At 56.5% G+C, this 25920-nt stretch overlaps 1 protein-coding gene across 2 annotated transcripts in view; it reads right to left on the bottom strand.

Moving 5' to 3' along the window:
* Positions 1-25489, bottom strand: part of ZFPM1 (zinc finger protein, FOG family member 1) — a 28128-nt gene extending 2639 nt beyond the window's left edge. The window contains exons 1-9 of one of the 2 annotated variants that reach the window (XM_085234825.1): positions 25287-25489; positions 13217-13348; positions 11137-11232; positions 3741-3874; positions 1650-1755; positions 1003-1212; positions 677-901; positions 320-415; positions 49-198 (exon numbers count right to left, since the gene is read on the bottom strand). In XM_085234825.1, coding sequence (XP_085090951.1) covers positions 49-198; positions 320-415; positions 677-901; positions 1003-1212; positions 1650-1755; positions 3741-3874; positions 11137-11232; positions 13217-13348; positions 25287-25326 — 1189 coding nt within the window. In that variant the 5' untranslated portion in view covers positions 25327-25489. The remainder of the gene's footprint in view (positions 1-48; positions 199-319; positions 416-676; positions 902-1002; positions 1213-1649; positions 1756-3740; positions 3875-11136; positions 11233-13216; positions 13349-25286) is intronic. The other variant, XM_085234824.1, reaches the window with a different exon arrangement.
* Positions 25490-25920: the final 431 nt, after the last annotated feature.

The raw sequence follows: 25920 nt of genomic DNA, 5'->3' as shown, positions 1-25920 counted from the left end.
CCAAGTGGCACTAGGGGAGCTGGTGTGTGAACCCTGTCCCATACCCACCAGGGGTGAGGGGTTTGGCAGCAGGCAGTGCTGGCCCTGGTGAGTACACCTCTCCCTTGGAGCCCGGCTGGCAGATCATGTGGTTGGTGACCAAGTGGCTGTAGAGGATGTCTCGTGTAGTGGAGATGAAGCCGCAGCTGTGGCAGACCCCTGCAAAGGACACAAAGTGGGTTTGACCCATGGGCACGGGTCCCACCGCAGGATCTCTCCCTGTCATTCCCATCCCTGATGCTGCTATCCCCTATGGGCACACCAGGCAGTGCCAACTCACCGTTGAGGGTGTCCGTGTGCACCTTCAAGTGACGTTCGCAGTTGGCTTTGGTGGTGAAGGCAGACAGGCAGATCAGACAGACAAACGGACGCTCCCCTGCAAGGCAGACAGAAGGACACCTCAATGCTGAGGGACAGGGACCATGGGGACAACACAGCTATGCCTGCTCCACCTTTACGGTAGAAGGCTTTGCAGGTGAGCACCAGCTTGCAGGGCACTGCCCCAGATCGGTAATCTAACTGGGGAAGACCCTCATCTGGCTGCAAGCAACCCGCAGCCTCCCTGTGCCTCTGGCTGGCCGGCTCCCTTGCGGTCCCTGCTGTCCTCAGGCTGTGCCATGTCATGCCATGCCCATACCGCTGTGGCTCCGCATGTGGATTTCCAAGGAGCTGGCACTGGGGCAGCTCTTCTTGCACTGGGGGAAGGGGCAGACACGCTCGTTTGGGTACGTCTCCTTGGGCTTCTCATCCACAGCAGGTGAGCCCGCGCTCTGCCGGCTGGCACAGTAGTACATCAGGTGGGCTTGCAGGTTGCGCTCGCTCCGGTACCAGATCCCGCAGTCCTTGCATGGGAAGACGTCCTCTGCAAAGGGAAGGGATGGATGCCAGGGGACGGGGTGAGCATGGAGATGAGGACGGGCATCCCCTTGGGGACCCCTCACCCGGCGTCACCCCGGCACTCACTGTTCACCACGGCGGTGGCCAGGATGGCAGCCATGCCCGCCTGCTGGGGCAGCAGCTGGATGTCGGAGTGCAGTGCAGCCGGGTAGGGCGAGTCTCCAGGCTCTGCCTTCACCGCCTGCCTGGGGATGGCAGCCGGCTCAGCCACCACGAAGGCGCACATTGGCTCATCCTCCTGCACGGCACGCGTGGTCCTGCACCACACGGCATCATCTGAGGGCACGAAGGCGAGCGGTCAGCATTACCCCCCCGGGGCCTGGTGCCCAGCCCTGCTCCCAGCTCCTGGGTGCTTTCCCTCCCCCGTGGCTAAGCCTGGGCTCGCCTGGAGGTGGCAGTGTCAGCCCACGCCTGATGGGCACAGCTCCACACTTGCAACACCGCTTGCACTGAATCTTGCAGTAACGTCTGCATTAAATCTTGCAGCAGTGCCTGCACCAATGCTTGCACTGAGCGCTGTGCTGAATCCTGCACCAATGCTGGCAAGCCTTCCGATGACCGTCGCACCAGCGTTTGTAACACTCACACCAAGCACTGCACTGCATCTTGCACCACTACCTGCACTAACGCTCGCAACAAGGCCTGCAGCCAGCACTGCACCAATGCAGCACCTATCACCGTGCCCACCCCCCCACCCCAGCGCAGGTACCAACCCTTCCTGTAGATGACAGTGTTGGCATCGGGCTCTCCGGGCACCAGGGGCAGGCGGGACAGCCAGCAGCTCTCATCCCCCAGCACCAGCGTCACGGGTGGGCTCTGCTGTGGGCAGGGAGGGGTACAGGTGAGCATCAGGCTCTTCATGGCACTGGGACAGCGGGGGACAGCAGGGGACACTGGCATGCTCATGCCAGCACTGCACCCTGTGCTGCCTCCCTGCATCTCTAATGAATATTAATGAGCAAGGATGGGAGTGGGGGGGGGTTGGAAATTAATCTGCCTGATCCTCTGATGGCTGCCGCAGTAACGATATGAAATCTAATTATTCCTCCCAATATTTCTAAACCCTCCAACTCAGACTGACAGTCTCAGCCGGTTTTAGGCCTTATCACTGCGAGGAGCCGAGTGCTCGCAGCGTGATAAAGCTCTCTCTCTCTCTCACACACACACACACACACACAGGGGCTCGCACACACGCGTGCACACTGCACCAGTGCACACGCAGCGCTGAGCCTGCAGAAAGTTGCCCTGGGGAGCAGCTTGGCTCTGTGCATGGGGTACCCAAGCAGATGCAGCTCCCTGTGGCATCCAGGACCCTGCAGCAACCCCGGGTGCTCCCACTCCATCCACAGCCATAGCAGCAGCTGCCCGTCTGCAGCCCATGCTGAGAACCTTCCTTGTTTCCCCTGAACAAAGAGGTCAGTGTCTCCATGCCGAACTGGCCCTGATAACCATCAGAAACTCTATCTGCTCTGCATCCGCCCGGGTTGGTGTTAGCAGGGCAGCTCCCCCCAGCAGGCATCCTTCCTTGGGGGAAATGGGATGGGCACCAAGAGTTCCCCTCGCATCCCTTTACTGGCGGTTTGCACACCCTCCTGAGCAATGGAGTTTTGGAGAGCACTGTGGGGATGCAGCAGGCATCCTCCTCCTCCTCCTCCTCCTCCTCCTCCATCACCTCAGCCACAGTGCCACCATGCAGCAGTGAGCACAAGCGATGCTCCTCACGCACCAAAGGCACCCAATGTCCCCAATTCCCACTGAAACCTGTGTATGGGATGGATGTCCAGCTGCAAGATGGCATCTGGGGGAGGCCCCCTCTATCTCCCCCCGCCGCCAGCAACAATGCGAAGGGACCCGAGGGTGACAGCCCGTATCAGGGATGGGGCTGCGATTCCTTCCTCGCTTCCCCAGGCAGAGATAGGAGGGAGGCGAGCGGCGGAGGAAAGCAGGGCTGGGAATCATCAGCCCGCCTCGATAAGGGAGCTGCTGAAATGGGAGCAAAAATATTTAGACAATAAATGAAGTATCAGAAAAAAAGCCGCGCATATCTTTAAGGAATCAATCATCCTGTACCGGGTGTCTGGACACACGGCGCCAAGCGGGAGATATGGAGCCAAACTGGGCAGATAAGGGTTAATCAAGGATTTAATTCGGCAAAGATAAACGGGCCTGAGCTTAAAAAAAAAAGAGAGAAACAAAAAAGAAAAAAAAAAAAAAGAGTGAGGGAGAGTGGAGGAGGAGGAGTGGGGATGGAGCCAAGCTGAGATCCTGGCTGCGGAGCCCCTGGGCTGGAGCTGACCTGCATGGCTGCAGGGAGGGGAAGGATGTGTGAGTGTGTCTGCGGGGCCCCAGCACTCCATGCATCCCTGCATGCCCGCACACACCCATGCACACCACCCGCACTGACAGAGCAAGCATGAGCCACCAGCAGCCTCTGCTGGTCCCAGCTTTGCAACATGAAACTCCAGCAGTCGTGCCCAAAAGCAGCAGAAACCCACCCTTCCCGAAGGCTCCCAGCCCCTCTCTGTACCCCTGCTTGTCCCTGAGGTTCCCTTTGTGCCCCAAATCCTCCTGCACCCTGACCCATCTCTGTGAGCAGGCACATATCTGCGAACAGCCCACTTGCACTGCCATGGGGACCACCAGCCTCTCACCAGTGCTGCTGTCCCAGGCACCCAAAAGCAGCCAGGAGATCCCACACAGTCCCAGAGCTCAGCACAGGGAAAATGCCTCCCCAGGAGATCCCTCTCCCCAGCTTCGCTCATCGGTGCTGCAGGGCTTTGCCCACTCCTATAAGTGCTCCTTACCGCCTCGCCGTGTCCTGGTGATGCTGGCTCACTGTGGATGCTGCCCTGGAAGGGTCCCCAGGAGAAGCCTTCAGGGAGGCTCTGTCGGGCTCGCACCCGACGCTCCCCATCCTGCACCACCAACTCCAGTTCATCTGCAAGGAGAGGGATGGAGTCAGCCGGTCCCGTCCCCATCCATCCCCATCCCCATCCATGCCTGGAAGAAGAAGGAGGTTCTATGCAGGTATTGGGAAAACCCCACCACCGCTGGGTTCCCCAAACACTGGTACTGCAGTTCCCAGGCCAGGGAAACCCCCAGGCGCCCAGCTTGGTGGTCCCATACCAGTGCTGGGGGTCTGGGCACACCGCGGTGCAGCAGAGAGGAAGGAGCGCTTCCCATCCCCGCATCCCAAGTCACAGCGGCTTCAGGGCTTAATGGCTTTGATTATCTGATAAGGCTCTGGTTTAATGGGTTAGATAACATGTTAATACACTATGAAGGCTGCTCTAAAATGTTTTAACTGTGCCTTTGTCTTTCGGAGCGCAGATAAGATGGCAGGTAACCAATACTGGGATGTATACGCTCTGGCTGCTCCGTGCCACGAGGATGCTCTGCGGGAACACCAAGTTCCATGAGCCCCATGCTGGGATCCTCCTAAAGCCACCGCATGCGTTGGGTCACACAGTCCCTGCTGCCACCACAGCACAATGGGGGACATCGGTGTTGCATCCTCTAAAGGGCTTTGCAAAGCACTGGGTCCCACAGCCAGGGAGAGGGCTGCGTTGGTTGGAAGGCAAATTGCTTTCAGGGCTAGAAACGTGGGGAAGAGAAAATGATCCCATGGCTGCCGAGATTGAAATCTGATGTGTTTATTAGCTGGGCTGACATCTGGATCCTCTCTGTGCTGGGGTTATTTCAGGTAAGCATCAGGTGCTGTGTATGGGGTGGGGGGAACGTGCACTCGCCCAGCCACGTGCTGGCACCTCAGGCTCTCTCTGTCCCCTGCCCCCTGTCATCCTTCCAGATCACAGTGGGATGAGAGGAGGAGAGAAGAGAGCTGGGAGAGCCCATAGGTCCAGTCCCCAGATTCCCTACAGGCTGGGGGATTTCTGGCTCACCGCTGCCTTTGCCGCCCTGCAGCCCAACTGCTCTCTCATGGAAGCTGTCCCCATCCCAACCCAACTGCCACCCCCCACACACCCCAGCATTGCCCCCCTGTTGCCCCCCTCTCCCCATCTCTGTGGTAATCAGCAGCGTTTGGGTCAGGAGACCATGTCTGTGAGATAAGCGTGTTCGCCTGACACTTCCCATGTCAGAGCACTTCATCTTCTGTGTATCAATCCCCAGCAGAGAAAACACGCAGGCGCTGATAAAGAGAAAACCGTTCCAGACAGGGGGACAAAAATAGAGCCGGCCCCGTCGTGGGGCACACAGCAGCATGGGCTGCCTGCTGGCACCCCCAAAAACTCAGCGTGGGGATGGTGCTGCCTGGATCCGGGTCTGTTGCTTGTGCTTGAATGGGGATGCTGCTAAATATGCCCCCACGGGGACACAGGGAGGTGGCCAGCTGTGTCCCCATGCTTGTCACAGCACCCAGGAAGAGGGAGAAGAAGAAAAAAGCACTGCAGCGGGGACGTGGCACACAGCAGTGCCACCCCTTGGGGACGCTCGAGGTGACCGACACGCACAGCCCGGACGGTGGCCCCAGGGAGCAAAGTCTGTGTACCCCACACTGCCACCGCTGCTCGGTGTCACCACCCCGTGGGGTGACACAGCCCTTTATCTAATCTCACCATCGGGTCCTGGTGAGGTGGAACCACATCGATAATGCAGGAATTCCCGTCTCCGAGATGATTAACCAAACGGGGCAGGGATGGGGCCTTGTGCTTTGGGTCACCAAAAGCAGCAAAAAGCATGAAAAGAGGAAAGAAAAACCAAACCCAACCCACCAAACTCAGTCCCAACGGGTGCGCCTACTCAGGAGCTGTGTAGGATCCCAGCATCCATCCCAATGCCTCATCACAAGGAGGCACCACTTGGGGACACATCCCCATGCTGTGGTGTTTGCCATGGGGCCGGCAACTCCTTCCCCCCCCCCCCCCCTCCGGCACTGTGCTCCAGCTTATCTCCCCATCGAGATTTCAAAGAAATGGCCCAGGCTATGCTGGAGAGCAAAGATTAATCCTGTCATCGCCCCGCTGCTGGTTATCGGCTGATAAATGAAAGAGAAAGGCTGGCTGCCACCTGCACCTGGGGGCTGACGGGGTCCTGGAGAGGAAGGGACAAAGGGTGACCTGGGGTGACACAAGGTGACACGTGCACTTTCCCTCCAGGAGTAAGGAGAAGGGAAGAACGGAGGCTGCCCAGCTGGTCCCATCCCAAAAGGCTCCCACGTCCCTTGCCCAATGGCTATCCGTGAGACTTTAATCAAATTTGAATGCATCAGATCTGCCCTGGGACAGGATCTCTGATTTGAGGACTCGGAGTGTTTGCAGCTGCCTGGATACTATCTGGATAAATACTGCTATCAGGGAGTCATGGGACTGCTTCCCAGCACCATGCATCACTCCTATTAATACTGTGCCTTGTGCCCCGGCCCCCAGGGCCAGGTCTGGGAGGTCACGGGGGGCCTTAATGCCCCAAATACACCAAAACGAGACATCCTGGACAGCATGGAAATAAGACATCTTCAGTGATGCCTGGAACACAGGGACAAACGGGTCCCAGCCCAGCCCATGGCTTAGGGATCCCTGAAGGAGAGGCCGAGTCTGTCCGTCTGTCTATCCATCCATTCATCCTGTCCGCCCACCCATTTGTCCTTACATCTGTCCATCCATCCACGTGTTTATCCACCTAGCCATCTATTCATCCACCTCTCCATCCACCTATCTGTCCATTTATTCGTCCATCTGTCCATCTATTGACCCATCTGCCCATCCATCCACCTACCTGTCCAACCAGCCATCTGTCCATCCATCCGTCCCTCTACCCATCCATCCATCTGCCCATCCATCCATTCCTCCAGCCATTTGTCCACCTGTTTGTCCACCTACCCATCTGCCCAACTACCCACCCGCCCACCTGTTTGTCCACTTATCCATCCGTCCATCCACCCACCTACCTCTCCACCTATCCGCCCATCCACCCACCTATCGGTACCCAACCTCCCAGCCAGGAAATGCGATCCGAGCGCAGAAGCGGAGCCCCTAAACCCCCCGCTGCTGCTTTCAGAAGCCGTGAGCGCGTGCGGCGGAAGGAATAAATCCTGACAACTCAACTAGCGCAATGATGTGATGGCACCGCGCCGATAAGATGGAGGGAGCCGATTGGGAAGAGTCTTAAGCTGCAAACACGCAGCATCTCCACTCTTCACCTCCGCTCACAAAGGGAAATCTCTCCAAAGGGGCTAAGGAGATTATCCCGGCTTTGCCGTCCCGGGTGCTCGAGTAATCAGGGCAGCCTTGGGAACAACAAAGGAGTGAGCGGGGCTTAAATTAGAGCAGGCGAGGATGGGGGCTCGGGAGGCTCTCACCCCTCTCCAACTGATCCCAGGCCTCTATGGGACAGCCCTGACCCCACGGGTGGCTCAGATCTGTGGCTTTGGGCTCCTTTAAGGGGGCTGGGGTTGGTGCATAACTGCCTGCCGCCAGGGTTGGGGGGAGAGTTCTGCCCTTATCGCTCCCCACCATCGCTCACCACTTATTGATTTTTTTTTTTTTTTTTTTTTTTTTTTGCCACAGTACAACAGCAAATCTTTATCGTGCTGAACCCTGACCCCGGTTAATGGAGGAGCTGTTGCCTACCCTGAGCAGCACAGCGGGTGAAGGCGGGGGGGGAAGGAGGGCACGAGGCTCCGCTCGCCAGCTGTGCCGGTACCGGCCACGCCACGCGGTGCCCACGTACCCCAGGGAGCTGCAGTGCCCTGCCCCAGCAGGATGCGTCCCGACAGCTGGGTTTGCATTCAGGGCGTTGCTGCGTCCCACAGATGGATGGGAGCATGGTCCTAAAGAGTCCCCATCCTGCATCCCACAAATGCGTGGGGCACGGTGCCAAGGGATCCCCATTCTCGCAAGGGGAAGAGCAGGAGGAGAAGGATGGATGCACAAAGGCAGCTTGGAGCTCCCTTCTCTAGCAGACCGCAGTGGGAGATGCCATCACACCTCATTCCAGCACAGAACGGGTGCCCTCCCTGCCAAGACATGATTGACTCCACAGCCCTTTGTTGCACTGAGTTTGCTATGGGGTGGCAGCGTTGATCATTAGGAATACAATCACAAAACCCCCTAAGAAGAAGAAAAACTTTCAGTCTGTGGCAGATTCAGGGGCAAACATACATTTATCTGCTCCAGCAGCGCCCCCCACCCCACCCTGAACATTCCCCCACACCGACACCATCCCAACTACCTGAGCATCCCACCACCCCACAGCACCCCCAAGCAGCAAGGCGACAGCCACGTTCCCAATGTCCCCAACACAGGACAAGCGTCACCAGCCCTGCTGCAGCCCCACTGCTCCCAGTGCCACCACAGAGCTTTGCCGTGTCACCGGCAGACTGAGCACGGGGGGCAGGACCCCCATCTCATAGGGGCTGCCATCCCAAACCCCAACTTCTCCTCCTTCCTTCCTAGCAATCTACCACAAACACAACTCTCTGCCGCTCAGCCCGGCTCCGGGCGATAAAAGAGAAATAGCTGGAATAATTTTTCCCACCCACACATACCATTGTGGAGGGGAAGGGGGAGTGCAGGGGCTGTCCGTCAGGACGAGCCGTCCCTCCTCGCCGTGCCCTGCTCACCCCGATAATAAACCTTGAGGTTTGCACACCAGCTCCGGGCGGCGAGAGATTATTCGGGCAGGAGTCAGGGCGCAGATAAACACAACCGAACGAGAGAGGGAAAGGGGGGGGGGGGGAGTGGAGGGGAAGGAACAAAAGGGAAAAAAAAAGTTTGTAGTTTTAATTAGATGGAGGAAAAAAAAAAAAAATGGCACTGAGAAAGTTATCTCTACGCTGGAGCTGGGAGAGCACGCGGAGATGGGCAAAGATGGATATGGGGTCTGAAATGAGGATGGGGGCAATGTGACCCTTGGAGTCTGATTGTCCCGTGGGGGGGGGGGACACTGTGTCCCACACCTGGGTGACACTGTGGGGATGTGGGCAGGTGATTGCTGTTGGTGTGGCATTGTGCCTGGGTTTGTAGGTTTATTTTTTTTGGGGTGGGACTATTGGTGCATGATGAGGGATGGGGATCTGCAGGACCTTAAGCACAAAGCTGGCCAAAAAGCAGCGGCCTCCCAGGGCTGCAGCCCGCTGTGGGGATTCTCTGGTGTCTAAATGAGGCTGAGCTGCCTGTAGCTCTATTCACCACGCCAACACCTAATTCAGAGCCACTCGCTGTACCCTTCCAGGAGGCAATGGGGACTGGGAGGGGATACAGCTCTGTACGTCCAATTCTGCCCATCGGAGAGGGGCTGGGGCTGCAGTGCTCCCCAGATCACCAGCTCCCAAATGAGTGGGAGAGGTGCAAAGATAGGGCTGGGAGAATGCTGCTCATGGGATGGTTTAAGGGATGGGTTGGGTGTGAAGCCCCCTCTAGGATCCAGACAGTGCCTGGTGGGCACGGACAGCAGAGCTCCCACACCAACACCTCTCCAGAAAGTGCCCCGAAGTGACCAAAGTGCATCCGGGCAGCAGTCCCCCTCTAACACCAACCTGCCCCGTCCATCTGCAGCACTCCCAAGTGCAGGAGTGTGGATTCCAGTTATCAGCTATTCACGTATCAGAACCCTCTGCCAACAAGGTCATTTCAAAGATAAAAAAAGACTCAAACCCTCTCCCTCCTCCCCCCAGCACCTCCTGCGCATAAGGCCAAGGAAAGCCAGGATGGTCCCCACATGGGCGCTGCAGCAGAGAGGTGATGAGGTGACCACGTCATCCCACGGGTCAGCCCATTGGAAGAGCATCCCAAGGGATGAGCACCCACGGAGCCCTGCGGACCCCACGAGACACCATGGGGTGCAAACAAAGGCGCCGGGAGCAGCCCACCGCCCTCCCCCCCACACCGCATCTTCGCGGCTGCCATTGCTGACATACGGCGGATCCTGCCAGATAAAAAGAAAATTCAGGCTGCTCAGAGTTTCCCTTTTTGCCAGCTCCATCCCTGATAAGTGCAGAGCCTGCAGAGCGCCTGATAGACGGGCTATCGCGGCGGTTGGTGCGAAAGGAACACCCTATCGCTGCAGCATCGCCGGACCGCCATCAACTCCCAGCCACACAGAAATTAATACCACTCCAATTACCAGAATAGAGATGGGCTGGGAGAAGGCGATAATAAAATCTCTTTTACATAAAGAATGCAAATAACCCGCTGCGGAGATGGGGGGAAGGGGAGGCATGGCCGGAGCCAGGCGCTGCGCTGCGCGGTGCTCATTTTGGGGAGCACGCTGCATCCTGCTGCAATGCCACCCCATGGAAGCCCCTACGGACCAGGCACGGAAAACGCTGCGGTGGGCAAAAGGGACGGGGTTTGGAATTGCTGGGATGGGAAGGGTTGATTTTAGGAGCGATGCATCGCGGTCATGGGGACAAAGGGCCGGAGAGGAGATAAGGAGGAGCCGAAGTGGCCTCGCAGCTCCTTCCTGCAGGAAGGGATGGGGGTATCAGTGGGGCCGCTGCGTGCTTCCCCTCGGATGGGGCGGGATGGGGAGCGGGGCCCATCCGTGGGGATTGGGGCAGCTGCTGCACACGTGCACTGCTGGGCAGACCTTCCCAGGGCCCTGCATTGCACACGGCCGTGGGGACGCAGCCAGTGTCCCCATACATTGCTGGGCTGGGGTTAGCTATCCGACACTGGGGTCGCCCCTTCCCGTCACGTGCAGTGGGGAGGAGGCGTGCTGCTCTGTGAGGCTGCCAATGGGACGCACACATCCCACCATCCAAAGCACTGCACGGCCACCCATTGGGGAACGGTCACCCCGGAGCCAGCGGATCCCCATTGCACACGCATCCACAGACCTAATCTTCATGGGGGAATCCTGACCTTCTCCCCATCGGTGTGGAGGTTTGCAGATAGCAGTGTGATAGGGCACGGGGCACCCAGCGAGCATGGCGTGGAGATACCAGTGGGGAGATAGATGGCTCAAGCTGTGTCTTGGGGTTTTGATAAGCATCGCAAAACCACTCAAGTGGTTACCAGGATGTCTGCAAAGTGCCCTGTGAGCACATGGGGCAGGACAGAGCTCCCGCACGCTGCAGCCCTGATGGCTTTTATGGTCCCAATGGCAAAGCAGGGGACACAGGGCACTGCATCATCTCCTTCTGCATGGAGCCTAGCAGGAGGCACGGTGCTTGCAGCATGCCCCAATCTCAGCCCCACTTCTGCAATAGGAGCACACGGTGATGGCCGTGCAGGGACCTACCTGGCCCATTCCAAGAACTCAGCTCCTGCGTGTTTTCTCCAGGATCTGATTTCTCCGTCTCCTTTGGGCTCTCTGGAACATCTTTGCACTCCACCTCTGTAGCAGAAGAACATGAGATTAACATGGAGCACCCCAACCCATGGCACACACAAAGAACCCTGCACTTCCCCTGTATCAACCCAAATCCATGGGGACCCCAAATCCATGGCACAATACACCACATCCATAGGGACCCCAAACCCACACAATACACCCACGGGGATCCCGGAGACTCATGGCACAATGCACTACATCCATGGGAACCCCACAACACCATGGTGCAATGCACAACATCCATGAGGACCCCACAAACCCACTGCACAGTGCACTACATCCATGAGGACCCCAAACCCACACAATGCAACACTTCCATGGGGACCCCAAACCCATGGCCACCCCAAATCCATGGTGTAATGCACCACATCCACGTGGACCCCAAGCCCACACAATACATCCCATCCATGGGGACCCCAAACCCATGGCACAATGCACCACGTCCATGGAGACCCCACAAACCCAAGACACAACACACCATATCCAAAGGGACCCCAAACCCACACAATGCATCACATCCACGAGGACCCCTCAAATCAATGGCACAGTGCACTACACCCATGAGGATCCCAAACCCACACTACGCACCACATCCACAGGAACCCCAAATCCACGGCACAACACACCACATCCACGGGGACACCAAAGCCGTGACACAATGCACCACACCCACGGGGACCCCAAATTCCACACAACACACCACAGCTATGGGGATCCCAAACCCACAAAACACATCACATCCATGGGGACCCCAAACCCACAGCACAACGCACCACATCCATGGGGACCCCGGCGCCCCCACCACCACCACCCACAGCCCCACGTCACCCGCTGCACTCTCCCGTCACGGCTCTATTTGTGGCGTATTCATAGCAACTTGATAACAATTATTTTCTCCATTAACTGCTGCTGGAGATGAGGCAGATAAGAGCCTATCTGCATATGACAGTGTGGAAGATTAGTGCCCAAAGTACATGTTTGCCTTCGTCCCGGGCGGATCACCCGCGTGGAGCCCAATCGATAGGCACCGGAGCGAACACCCTGGGGTGACGTCACTGCCATGGCAGATTATTAATACAGGTGATAAGCAGAATGATTAACATCAAATAAATCAATCACCGGGTATAAAAGTCCTATTATTTTTGGCTATAAATCAAAGTGCCTGGCATATTGATTTTTATCCATCTCGCTGAAAGCTTTAGTGGCCGTTATTGCTGCTCGGCGTTATCTCTGCTATCACCTCTTTATCGAGCCGGGCCAGTGCCAGGTGCAGCTCCGCGCCCGGCTCCCAGCTCCGTGTCCCCATCAGATAACACTCCCCACTCCCAAGAAGACTCTGCCTCCACGGGGCTGACCCCTGGTTTTGGGGCTGGGGCGCTCGCCGGACTCCCCGCTCCCTGACCCCATGACTTTGGGGTTGGGGTGCACGCCGGGAGCCTCTCGGCCAGCCCCACGCACCGTGCCCCGCCGCTTAATCTCACCGGGCGGCTGATTAGGGTTTGCCCCCACCTCCGCAGGAAGGAACTGAAGGGCTATCTGGGCCCCAGGGTGGGGCAGCAGGCGGCAGGCAGGCGGCAGCGGGCAGGAAGCGGGCGGCAGCGGCACAGCTCCATCCCCATCCCATTGGCTCTGTCCCCATCCCATTGGCTCCGTCTTTATCCCATTGCACCAATGTCAACCTCGGGGGTCCCCCTCTGTCCCTGCACACTTCCCCATAACAGCGCCAACATGTTTGCAGGGAGGCATCCCAATCTGCTTTGGGATCCAGCATAGCCCCATGTGTGGTCTAAACTCAAATGTGTCCAAATTGTCCCCAGCTGTGGTTCCCTACATGTCCAGAGCCCACCGAGAGCATCCTCATTCCTGGCCATCATCCCACGATGGAGCCTCCAGGTTCAGCATTTTGCTGAACCCTCCACTGAACCCTTGGTGAGATGATCTGTTTGCTAACGGGGAACAAACGGTGATGACACGCGGGCGCTCTCACCTTCGCTGCTGGGGGGGCTGCAGGCGTCGCGCTCCGCTGAGCCCTCACGCTCTGAGGTTGCCCCATCCCTCTCCATGGGGCTCTGCTCGCCTGCAGCAGCATCCTCACCTTCCTCCATCGCTCCCAGGGAACCTGTGGGGCACAGAGGGTGGTCAGCGGCATCCACACTCACTGAGGGACCCCACAAAGCATTGCCCATGGTCCCCACACCCTTCTCCTGATGGGGGTCCCAGAGAAACGGAGATGCTGCGGGTGCGCATCCTCCTGCTGTGCTGGAAGAAACTGGGGAGGTATATCGGGTGGAAACAGGGTGTGAGGGCACATATTGCACAGTTCAGGAGGGATGCACACAAGGCTGTCAATGGCAGGGTGCAGGAGGGATGTACGTGGGGACATCGCATAGTGCAGGAGGGACGCACTCCTGGTACCTCACCACACCGCCGTCCCCATGGCAACGCAGCATCCCACCCGCACCAAATTAAGGCACACCCCCAGCACATGGCACAGCGGGCAGGGAGCACAGCGGTGGGATGGGGCTGCAGCCCTCCGCCGCTCGCCGTGACTCCAGGCATGTATATTTACAGCGGGAGAACAAAGGGCCATAATCTATACAAAGCAGACAACAATGAGCGTGAATAAAGAGGCTGCCGGAGAAGGGAAGGCAATTTATTCTAATTCTGCTAATTTCAGTTCCAGCACAATTAAAAAGACTCTGATAATATTCAGAAACAATCGCCGGCTAACAAATCGTTTCTCTTGCGGTAAATGAAACATTGTTAGGCTAATTTTTTCTTTCACGCCTTCCCAGCTCTCGGGCTCCTGATAAAGTTAACCCAAATCGTGCTGCTCTGGCGCAGCACTGCCATAGAGGGATGGGGAGGGACCAATGGGGACAGAGCCGTGTGCCAATGGGTGTCCCAATGGGTACTGCAATGGGCGTTCCAGTGAGCATCCCAGTGGGCTTCCCTAGGGGTGTCCCAATGGGCATCCCACTGGGAGTCCCTATGGGCGCTCCAATGGGTGTCCCTATGGGCACTCCAATGGCACCACCCTACTCACATCCCACTTTGAGAAGCAGTGAGGACAAGAACCATTTGAAAAACTCATTTTTTGAGAATGCGTTGATATGGGATGCCTACAGGGAAGGGTTGTACCGGGTGGGGACAGACGGTACCCACTGCATCTGGACCCACATCCCCAGGGATGAAGCCCTGCAAGCAGCATCCCAGCCCCGGGCAGGGAAGCACCAATGGCTGTGGGGCTTAAAGGAGCCCTTGGCTATGTTAAAAAAAAGTAAAAAAGGGGTGAAAAAGGAGGGGGGGAAAAAAAAAAAAAAAAAAGAGGGAGAGAGTGGCGGAGCAGAGCGTCATTTCTGTGGGATTGCTGGGAGCCCTGCGCAGTTATCGCCGCACACAGCCTCCCTCCGCTTGCCTGATCTGTCTATTCTTCATTAAGCAAATACGCTGAAATGGAAATGAAAACATAATAGCTATTTGATTTTCGGCGAGATATTTTGCATATTGGTTCGGTGCTGATAGCGGAATTTCATCAACTCCCTTTTTTCATGCTTTAAAACTGAATTACTGAGGCTGGCTTTACAGTGAAGGGAAGAGCCCAAAAGCGCTGTGCTCCGAGATCCTCCACTCGGCGATTAACTCTTCTTCCTCCTCCCTCCTTCTCCCTCTCTCTCCTCTCTCTCTCTTTTTTCCTTCCTTGATAACAGGGAGTTTTATTTTCTGAATCACAGCGACTGTAAGAACTTGCGTTGAGGTGTGCAACGCGCCCGTGTGCCAACACTGGGGTGGGCGCAGGAATGGGGCCAGCACCAGGACCCCCCCTCAGCCGTACCACCAACCCCACACCTCTGCACCCCCAGAACGAGGAGCATTGGCCATCCCTTGGCTGCGATAGCTCCAACTTCGGGAAAAATCAAATGAGAAAAGAAGAGGGGACTTTTCCACGCTGCCGAAAGAGAGACCCTGGGCGCTGTGAGAGCAGGCATGCAGACAAGAGCAAAGCGATAAGGGGCCGCGATAACAGATAGAAAATAGCAACAGATCCAGACTTTCCCACCGGCTCTGAGCAGGGGGGAGGAGGAGGAGGAGGAGCCCATGGAAGCGGTCCCGCGAGCTGCAGCACTGCACGTGTGAGCAGGGGCGACCTGCGAGCTGCTGGCTTTTATCAGCGTGCATCAAAGTTCAGGAGATGGTGGAGGTTTAAATAAAAGGGATCGGCACTGCCCAGTGCTGTGAGCCACGGACTGAAGGGTGACCCCACACTTTCACCCCAAATCATCCAAAAGATCATGGGGACGGAGAGCCTAAGCATGTGCTACAGTGGCCTCCCTGGTGCCCAGAGAATCCCTCACCCCCACAGTGTCCCCATTTCTATGGGGTTGAGGTCAGCATCACAGAACCATGGGCACAACTATGGGGTCAGCCAGCAGCGAGCAGCCATATAACAACCTCATTCTTCATTTTCACCACACCCCTCATGCTCCACTCGACATTCTGAATTAAGAGGAGAATTCAGCTCCAAACGCAGAGGAAAACCAATCCCAATCCCCACCAGCCAGGCGAGCATCCCCACCAAGTTCTGGCTCCCAGTGCACGGAGCACCACAAGGATGGGATGAGGGGTCGTTCATCAGTTGCGCTGCAATGGAGACGCAGGGCTGTGAGCCTGGCTGCCTTGGGGCAGTGCAGCAGCCTCTAAATCCCAAATCTCTCTTTCACCCAAACCAGCACAAATTTGCAGAGAAAAGCCACAGCTAGTAGTATTCCCTGGACAACTCGCTCACTCCCCAGTCTGTATCAGTTCCCATCTGCACCATCACCAACTGGATGCCCCCAGACTACACCCTGTGCTAGTCCCCCTCCCACCCATAAAGCCATCCCCATTGCTGTGCAGCAATTTGGCCACATCCATTGCTGCATGGGGATTCCCCAGGGTCTTGTATTGAGGTTGTGCTGCAGCCGCTCTGCAGCACGTGATGCCTGAGGAGCAACCTGGGCTGCAGGGTGATCCAAAACCACTGCTATCTGATGGGCCAGCAGCCCACACTTCTCACCCAATTTTTTTCCCGGCACTTATTAAGGTTTCTTTTCCAGCAGCCCTAATGCTCTGCATGGCCTCGGGTGCCCTGAGCAGCACAGGAGGTGCCAGGAGCTGCAGCCAATGGAGGTTTTGGTGGCTAGGAAATGACACGAGTCCCCAAAGGGCATGCTATCTACAGGGTTATTCTGTCCTCCCCTTGGCTGACCTTTCTCACCTTAACCTGACCAAAACTGCAATGCACTCCTCAGCGATGCGGACTCGCTCATTTTGGGGGCAAACGAGCACTTTTGTGCACAAAACTCTCCCTATCAGCCCAAGCACAAGTTTGGAACGGCATCCCTTCCCCCCCCCCCCCCCCCGAAGATATCAGCGTTTTTAATATCAACCCCATGCATGGAGCTGATAATGTTGGGGCCAGCCCCAGCTGTACCTATCTCGAATCGGGAGCCCTTTTCTATCGCGCCCAGATAAACTCACCCTGCAGCTCCCTTGTGTTAAAAGGGTGAGGAAGAAAAAAAATAATAATAAATATATATATATCTGGGGAGGTGTGGGGGGAGGATGCTTATGTCTGCAGCATAGAACAGAGGGTGTCTTGCTGCCGGGGTGGGGGACGCTCTGTTGGGTCCCTCAATGCATGGTGATCCCAACCCAATGGCTGCAAGGGACGCCTGGATCCCTAAGGGAATGCTTTGAGACCAAAGCAGTGGCTCTATAAATTCCACTGGCAAGAGGCTAAGGGACAATGGTGAGATGTGGGTGGCACCTTTCCTACAGCATGGGTGCACCCTCCCCGTGCGTGCCATCGGGACGGCAACCCATGGCCCCTCCACGCTTCCTGCATCCTTGAGCATCCCCCAAAGCAAGAGGGGTCCAAAGGGGGAGAGGCCCCACAGATCTCCCATCCCAAGCACCCCTCTGTGTTCCACAGGTTCCCTTGGAGAGACGGAGGAAGACGATGGGAGAGCAGAGCCCATCCCACGTTCCACTTCGACACCCGCGGCGATGCTCACCCCAAAACGCGCACATATAGAGCGAGAAAAAGAAAAAAGAAAAGAAAAAGCCGAGCCGAAAGGCAGAGCCTGAGAAAAACCAGCCCTGCTGATAGGGGAGAGATTGGTTTCAGCCGGAGCTGCTCCCCCTGCCAAGTCCACATCCTATCTGCGCGGGGTGCAGTTACTTAACATTCATCACCGGCTGAACTCTGTAACTTTATCAGCGCCCGAGCATGGCGCCATCGCCGAGCCCAGCCATTCCCGGCGCTCAGATAGGGCCGATAAACCGCTGATAGATTACAGGAGATTGTTTCACTTCAGGGGACGCGATTACTAATACTAATAGCAGAGAGCCCGCATCGTATCAAACAGCCGCCGCGGGGCGGGGGGAGCGGCCGCGGGGGGCACGGGGAAATAATGAGAAAGAAAATACAGGAACAATGACAATGAAGTGACTTTACGTTTCAGATGGGGCCGATAAGGCCCTGATAGATTTTAAGAGAGGAGAGCTTCTAATAGAGCCGTCCCCGGCGCATCAGATGGATTGGAGCAGATTGCTGCACAAAAATGGGGATGCGATCTGCTGCCGGAGGACGGGGTGGGAAAGGAGATGCTGCTGTAATGCCTCTGGGTGGGGGGAAACTGAGGCAGCACCATGCAGGGCACAGGGACATGAAGGGATGCACAACTGGGATCAGGTGGCACAACTGTGTGGTCCAGGAAACGGCCCCAAAAGCATCAGGGAATAAACGGGCCTTGGTTAAAGGGACTTTTTTGGGGTGAAGTATCTCCATTTCCGCATTTTTCCTCAACTTGGAATAATGATGTCCTGCTCCAGTGCAGGACCCTGGCGCTTTGAGGCCTTGACGGATGGGAGGGGATGGGGTAGAGGAACGGGAATGAGGATGGTGTGCAATAGGGACGGGAATGGAGACAGGACAGGGATAGGAATGGGGATGCTCACCCACTGCACAGCACCATGAACACCACAAGCAGCAGGTGATAGAGAGGCCAGAATTCACACACTATGCTAATCCACTGACAAATTGCCCCCAGACCCACAGAGGGTCACCCACCACCTCTCGCTGCAGGTCCCCAACCTGGGGAGCCCCAAATTCCTCCATCCAAACAACTGCCAGCAAAGGGATGGGGCCAAATCGTGCCCTCAAGTCTGAAACTTCAGCCACCAACAGTATCACAAGAGGACGGGGGTACAGCAGGATGCCCACCAGCCACCAACATCACTGCTGGGGATGCTCCCACTCCACCAGCATGCCACCAGCCCCAACTCTACTATCAATAACATGAGGACAAGCAGGGATGTGGAGCACGGCACATCCCTGTGCACTGAACCATCAGCTGGGCTCCTGCATCCCTCGCTGCTCCTGTGGGTGTGCAACCCCCAGTGCCCTTCGCAGCCCCCTCTGCCCCCAACAGCCCCCAGTGCTGGGTTGGTGTCTGCACATCATGCGTGCTTGGGTTGCTTTTCTTTTTCTCTCTTTTTTTTTTTTTTTTTTTCCTGTTCTTGGCATTTTGGTGGAGCGAGATAAGGGTAAAAAACAACAGAGCTGCTCAGAGAGTGAAAAAGGGAGATAGATAACGCAGATACCGACTCCTACACAAAACAGTCCTGGCTTTATCGCTGCTTTTTATCGCAGTTCCTCTAAAAAAAAAAAATAAAATAAAATTCAAGAGAACAGCCCAACTGGAATGGGGCAGCACATTAAAAAATGAACTTTATACTGTTTGCTCTTTAGTTTTATATTTGGATGAAACAAACTGAGATTCCCACAGCCGATACCTTTCCCTGTGCTAGGAACCAAAAAGCCTGCGAGTCCCGTCGGCTCTGGCAAGGATGGTTAAGAAACATCAGCAACATTTAGGAAAACACCCAATAAGAGTGATTTCTCAGGGCACCAGGCAGGAGGGACTGAGCATCCTTAAGGCCGAATGGGAGAATGATGAGGATGCGCCCGCGGAGTGAGGCTGGACCCAAAGCTGAACCACGCAGCATCATCTCAGGGCTGAATCCAACACACAGAGCACAACCAGCAGATGCAGAGAAGAGACAGGAAGAAGTCCTGGAAGCAGAGCTGGGGGATGTGAGGAGATCCAGAAGGAAAAGCATCGCCAGGCGCAGCAAGCTGGCTGAAGTCCATTGGGAACGACCACGCACCACGTGGCAGCACGGCAATGGGGGAAGTCGAGCATCCCCATGGCATGCAGCAACGCACGGTGCCAGCAGGTCCCAGGTGGCCAAGTGCCACCATCCTTCGGGACGTAACGCTCATGGCTGGGGATGCAGTGCAGGAGGCAGCCCGGCTGCATGAAGCCATGCCGTGCATGGAGTGAGGATGTGACCCAGCTCACAGCACGGGAAGCATGCGGCCCTGTATGCTCATACCCCAAAAACTGCTGCCCGCTGTGCCCCACCTCACTCTGAGAAGGAGGAAAAGGGAATGAAAAAAAAATAATAATAAAAATGGACCGGAGGTTTTTCCCTCCCCTCGCGCTCCCTTCCCTACCTTCTTTTTGAAAAACATAATTTATCTGTGTATTATCAAGAAATCCAGACACTTTAATCAGTGAGCTATGAAGTCAGTATTTCCATTCTTATCTAGCGGAGGAGTGGAAATGGAGAGCAGATAGGCAGCTCCGAGCCGGGCCGTGGTGGGGAATGTTAATGGGAGGAGCGGCAGAGCCATTGGCTACCGAGCTGCCGCTATCGCTGCCATTATCACAGCCTTATCGCCGCAACCATCGCAGCGCAGTAATGGGGCCAGTTCAACTTTCCGCATTATCATAGAGCTGGAAGTAGTGCGAGAGGCCTCGGCTGGGAGATGGAGCACCGTGAGCTGCCCCAAGTGCTGGGAATGGGGATGTGCCCGGCATGGGTGGCACCACGATGAGGGCACGGCGCTCGGTGACCCCAAAGGATGACAACCGTGCGACCCTATTGCATCGGATGGGCAGAGAGAGAGAGAGAGAGAGAGAGGCTTGCTTCCTATTCAATGGGAGATGTCAAGAAAATATGTTGATGTGAGAAACAGGAGATAGAGAATTATTTTGGAGGGGAAAAAAAAAAAAAAAAAGGAAAAAAAAGTCGTGGAAGGCTCTTATCGGGAGTGACTCATAGGCACACACTCCTTAACCCCGCTGCAGCCCAAGGTCAGCAGTTACATTCCTTTCAGCATTTCATCCCTTCCGAAAAAACATGCTGCTACAGGAACAATGCGCAGCCTTCACTGCGGCAGCTGTCGGAAGAGGGAACTTTATTACCCCCGAAACACTTGAACTTTTCTGATAAAATATGGAGCAGGACAGCAGCCTCACTGAGCCCGGACAGCCAAAACTCCTGAGTCAGGCGGCAGCGGCGGTCACGGGACACAAGCAGCCAGCTCCGAGTTAGAGGAGACCTCCCCTTCCCCCTGGAGCTGAGGATGAGGCCTCTTCCTTCGCCCAAAAAGGGCCCACTTGACCCCAAACTGCAGGGTGCAGCAGCTCTGCCCCAGGCTTGGCCAACACCTCTGCTCCCAGTCTGAGTGCCATCCTTGCAACGGATGTGGGTGCCATCCACCCCAATGCTGTGCATTACACCTCCACTCCAAGATGACCCCATCGGTGGGTATCCGAGATGGGGACACACGGAGGGATGCAGGGCACGGTGTTGCCGGGTCCACAGTTGCCTCTGGGATGCTGCCATCCAGTGCTCCTCTTCTGCCCTATCCACTGCTCCATCTGCCACAACACCCCCGTAGACATCACGGCTCATTCCCAGCCCACATCACCAGCCCACAACTCAGCGAAAGCCTCATGATCCACCCAGGGAAAAGAGAGACCTCGCCAGCCTGCACACAGAGCACAAATCCTGCAGACAACCCTATGACTCCAGGTGCTGGGGACAGGGATGTCCCAAAGCACAGTGCCCATCTCCATCAGAGCCCTGGAAGCAATCCCTGGCTCACCACGGTTCTCATCCTGCAGGTAGTGGGGAGGATGGCATGAGGCTTATGGGGACAGCAGCTTGGGGACAGACCCCTGGAGGGATCTGAAGTTGGGCTAGCAGCCCACACAAGTCTAACAACTGGCAGAGCATGGCACAGCACAGAGCGTGGCATCCAAATGATGATCGTGCCATGGGGAGGCACAGGAGTGAGGTGTCCCTGTGCCACCAGCCGTGGTGACAACCCTTCCCCCAACCCCAGCGGATACGAGGTTGCCTTTTTCCAACCTTGCAGCATCACCTACGGTTGGCACAAAGCCCTCACCCTGCCGTGAGCAGACTTGGTGACCATGCAGGACCAGACCCAGGACGGTGGGATGTCCCATAGCACTGCTGGCCACATCCCCACCATCACAGCACCAACGGCCTAGCCTGGGTCACCCCATCCTACAAAGATGCTCCAATGGGTCCACACCTCTACGTGCAGCCCCCAGTGCATCCCAAGGGGATGGCAGCAGCTGGCTGCGGGGGCAGAGATGCCACAGTGCCCTGCCAGCACTGAGTCACAGCTGGCAGGAGCTCGGAGGGGCTTGCACAAGAGGGGAGGGGTTGGCACGCAGGGTGGCAGCGCCCATGGGAGCAGCAGCAGCAGAACCCTGCAGGACGTGGGGACCGTCCTCATCAGCAGAACATGTGAGGGGCTGTGCCCCCCCAGCCCAGTCTCACAGATAGGACCGGTTTAGGGAGGTGCTGCTTATCCTCGGGGGTCTCCCTGCAGATGATGCAGGGGAATCCTCCCCAACCTCAGAGCGGGGGGAGAAAAGCACATCGTCCGCCACCCACTCCCCTCTGGCAGCGCGGATGGGGAAACTGAGGCACGGAGGGCGGTGAGGATGGAAAAGTGCAGCAGCAGAACAACAGGAGGGTGGTGGGGGGGGGAGGAAAATAAAAAGAACAGAGCGGAGGGAGTTAGTCACCTGCATGCTACCGAGAGGAGTGACGCAGAGCCAACAGCGGGAGGAGCACCGGGAGGATCAGACACCGCGGGGTGACCGCTGGCACCAAAAATAGATCCCAGCACCGGGGTTCCTGCAGCACCCACAGCCCCACTGCACTGCAACAGAGGAAAATTACCCTCTCCGCGCCAATAGCGCTCTCTATCTAACACCATCACATGGCAATTAAAAAGTATCCACAGACAAAAATACGACAGCCCTCCCCCCCCCCCCCCCGCCCCCCCACCCCCACGTGCGTTTGCTGCGCTGAGCAGAATCGGAGATAGCGATCGGAAAAGAAAGTCAGTGCTCGTCAAAGTAATGCAACATCTGTAGGTGATAAGCTCGGCTTCCACTTGAGGCTGCTTTGCACACAGGGTGTGTGTGGGGGGGGAACACGCTGAGAAATAACTGCACACGCACACAGCTGCCCCCCGTCAGGTAATTAAAGCACCTGCATTAATCACAATTGCAAGGGAAGGGAGCGTGGGAGCCCTTCTGCCCCTCGTTGCTGTGTTTGTTGCTGCAGCGAATGCTGCTCCAGCCTGGTTGGGAGAGATAAGCAGCCCTTATCTGTGCTGGCGATCTCTATCAGGATGGAGATCGGCTGCGCTTATCGCAGCGCAGATCTGCTCTGGCTGAGAGCAGAATAGAAAGGGAAAAGGAAAAAAAAAAAAAAAGAAAAAAGAAAAAACCCACAGCCTTCTGCAACGACAACAAAAGTGCTCACTTCCAGCTCATTTAGGAAGGAAATAAATAAATAAATAAATAAGAAATAAATAGACTTATATACTAAAAACAGCCCTCGAAGAGGTGCACGGGTCAATGTTATCGCCCCCCCATCGCAGGGCTGCGCGCTGCCAGCTGCTCGCTCATCAGCCGCGCTCCTGCTTTTGAAGTTAATAAATATCACGGGGCTATCAGCACTGGGGATCGGCTCCTGCGCTCTATCAGCCCCTCACATCTATCTGCCAGCAGAACAAAAGGCTGAAAATCAAAATAAAAAAAAAATATAATAAAAGAAAATAAAGCGGTGGCAGCTGCAGGGAGCTCAGCGTGTGTGAAATGCGGTGACGGAGGGAGGAGGGGGAGGTGAGCCACCTCAGGGGGGGTGAGAGCATGGTGTAGGGACAGGCACATGGCATGGGGATGTGAGCTGGAGAATGGCGACACGGCATGGGGATGGGCACATGGGGAACAGCACATGGGATGGGGACCCTGCAGAACACAACAGCTGGATGCGATGCTCCCATCAGCACATTCCCATCGCGTGGCAGTGAGGGGGGCAGCCCCAACCCCTCCCCAGGGGGGGGAGGAAACCCTCGGCACACACAGAGCGGAGGGGAAGGTTGAAGCGGGCGGTTAAATATAGTCCAGTGTCTGATCTTTGTCTTATCACTGCCAGCAATCGGCCGCGATCTCCCCTTATCTGCGCTGCACATCGGGTTTGTCAAATATACATAATGCAAAAAAAAAAAAAAAAAAAAAAGAAAGAAAAAAGAAAAAAAAAGAAAAAATAAATAAAAAGGAGAGATGAAGACAGAGAGGGAACATAGCGTCACTGGGGAAAATAAAATAAGCAGATAGGGATCTGGAGGAGGTTTTAATGCTCCAGCCGAGATGATAAAAAGGATAGACTTTGTGGAAACAGGTCCGGTCTGTACATGAGAGGAGTCTGGTTACCAGAGCCCTGATTCATGCATACTTTCCCTCCTCAGGAGAGGGCTGTCGGAGGCAGCGCAACGCGCTCTCGCGGCGCTCCACGTCTCTAATGACTGTTTTCATGTTGACACATACAGGAAGGGTTCCAAGCTTTCAGCTTTTAATCGCTTTTGGCCATCGCTGGCGGCCTGAGATCAGCCTCCCACTGTATCAGAGCTTCGCATCTCTGCAGTGAACGGTTGGGGGGGGGGGGGTTGGGGAGGGGGGGAGCCGCCCTCACCCCAATATCCCCCCCACGCCCCTTATCACCCCCCCAGCACCCCATATCCCCTCTGCACCCACTCCATATTATCCCGTTTTCCCCACCCGGATGCCAAAAGGGACCCGGATCCGTCGCTGGGGAGCAGAGAGAAGAACCCGCAGAAGTTGGATAAAAGGAAACAGGGAATAATCGAAAGGAAAAAAAAAAACAAAAAACAAAAAACAACAACCCGAGGAGGCAGCTGGGACTATTTTTAACTCCAGCCGGGTAAAAGTCTGCTGAGCTTTATCACCAGAACAATCACCCCAGGCAGGGAAACAGGTAGGTGCAACTCAGCCTTGCAATTATTTCAAGAGAAAGATAAAGCCCTATTATCACATGGTGGCCAGCCTTCCCTATCCTCCCATCTCGGCCTTATCGCCCGCTTCCATCGACTCGAGGGGAAAAAAAAAAAAAAAGAAAAAGAAAAAAAAGAAAAGAAAAACCAACAGAGAGAGGAAGGGAAAACGCAGCCGGCGGAGCCCGACAGCCAAAACTTCCAACAGTTGGGGAAATTTCTCATAAAACGCAGCGACGAACGGCGCATCCCAGCCACAGACCCACGCGGGACAGCGGTCGAACGGCCCCACGGGGATCCCGATTTTCCCCCCCGCGGAGAGGGAAAGCACGACAGCGTGGGATGTCCCGTGGAGGTCGGGGAACCCCACGCGGAACCGAGAGCCCCGTGGGCGGCTCCGACGGGTGGGAGCGATACGATCGGCATTGCAGGGCCGTCCCGACACAGCGATGGTATCTATCGGGCCGGGAGTCGCGGAGCGGAATATTTGCAGCGCTTATCGAGGGCACCATCGGGAGCGGAGCCGAGGGGAGGGCGGTGGGCAGCGTGGTGGTGGGGGGGGGGCCGGGAGGTGGCTTGAGGGCAGAGGCGGAGTGTAAAAGGGTAATAAAAAATAATTAAAAGAAACGGCGCGTAGTAATCACGAATTATTAAAAATAACCAAATAACAAAGATGAAAAAAAAGCCAAATCATCATTAAAAAAAATAAAAAATCAAGCCATTAAAACGGGAATAACAAAAAATTAAAAACAGCCATTAAAAAAAAAAAAAAAAAAAAAGGGGCGTGCGATAGGGCGAAGCGAGCGGCGGGGGAACTCACGTTTGATCTGCCGGGGGTTGCTCTGTTTCCTCCTGGACATCGCTCGGCTCGGGGCGAGCCTGGCGGCTGGGCGGGCGGCAGGTGGGTGGCGGCGGGCGGGCTCCCGGCCGCTCGCATGCCCGCCCGCCCCCCCCGCGCTGCCGGGCCGGGGCCGTAAGCGGCACAGCGGAGCCGCAGCCGCCGCCGCCGCCGCGGGATTTTCTCAATGGGGCGCCCGGGACGGCTCAAACGCGCGGAACGTTCCACGGGGGCGTGGCCTCCCCCACCGCGGCCGCCCATAGGCCGCCGCCCCCCTCCGAGCCACGCCCACCGGATGGCGTAGTGCCGCGCGGCGCGGGGCGGGGCTGTGCGTGTGTGCGGAGGGGGGGGAGTCGGGGTCGGGGGTTCGGTGCGAGCCGTCGGGGTCCTGCCTCGGTCCTGTGGGGTCCTGCCCTCGTCTTTTGAGGGGCCCCAAGCCCTCCTGCGTGTCCTCATTCTCCTCATCCTTCAGTGGGGTCTCCAAGCCCCGCCTCGACCCCTCCCGATTTGGGGTTCCAACGCGGCTTTTTGGGAGCTCCAGTGTACCGCTATGAGACCCTCAACAGTTTTGGGGTGACGCGGTGAGTCTTCAGTTCCCCCTTGGAATCCCGACTCC

The sequence above is a fragment of the Meleagris gallopavo genome, chromosome 13 (assembly GCF_905368555.1).
Source record: "Meleagris gallopavo chromosome 13, MGAL_WU_HG_1.1, whole genome shotgun sequence".
In the NCBI taxonomy this organism is placed as follows: domain Eukaryota; kingdom Metazoa; phylum Chordata; class Aves; order Galliformes; family Phasianidae; genus Meleagris; species Meleagris gallopavo.
This window is presented reverse-complemented; position numbering and strand designations above follow the sequence as displayed.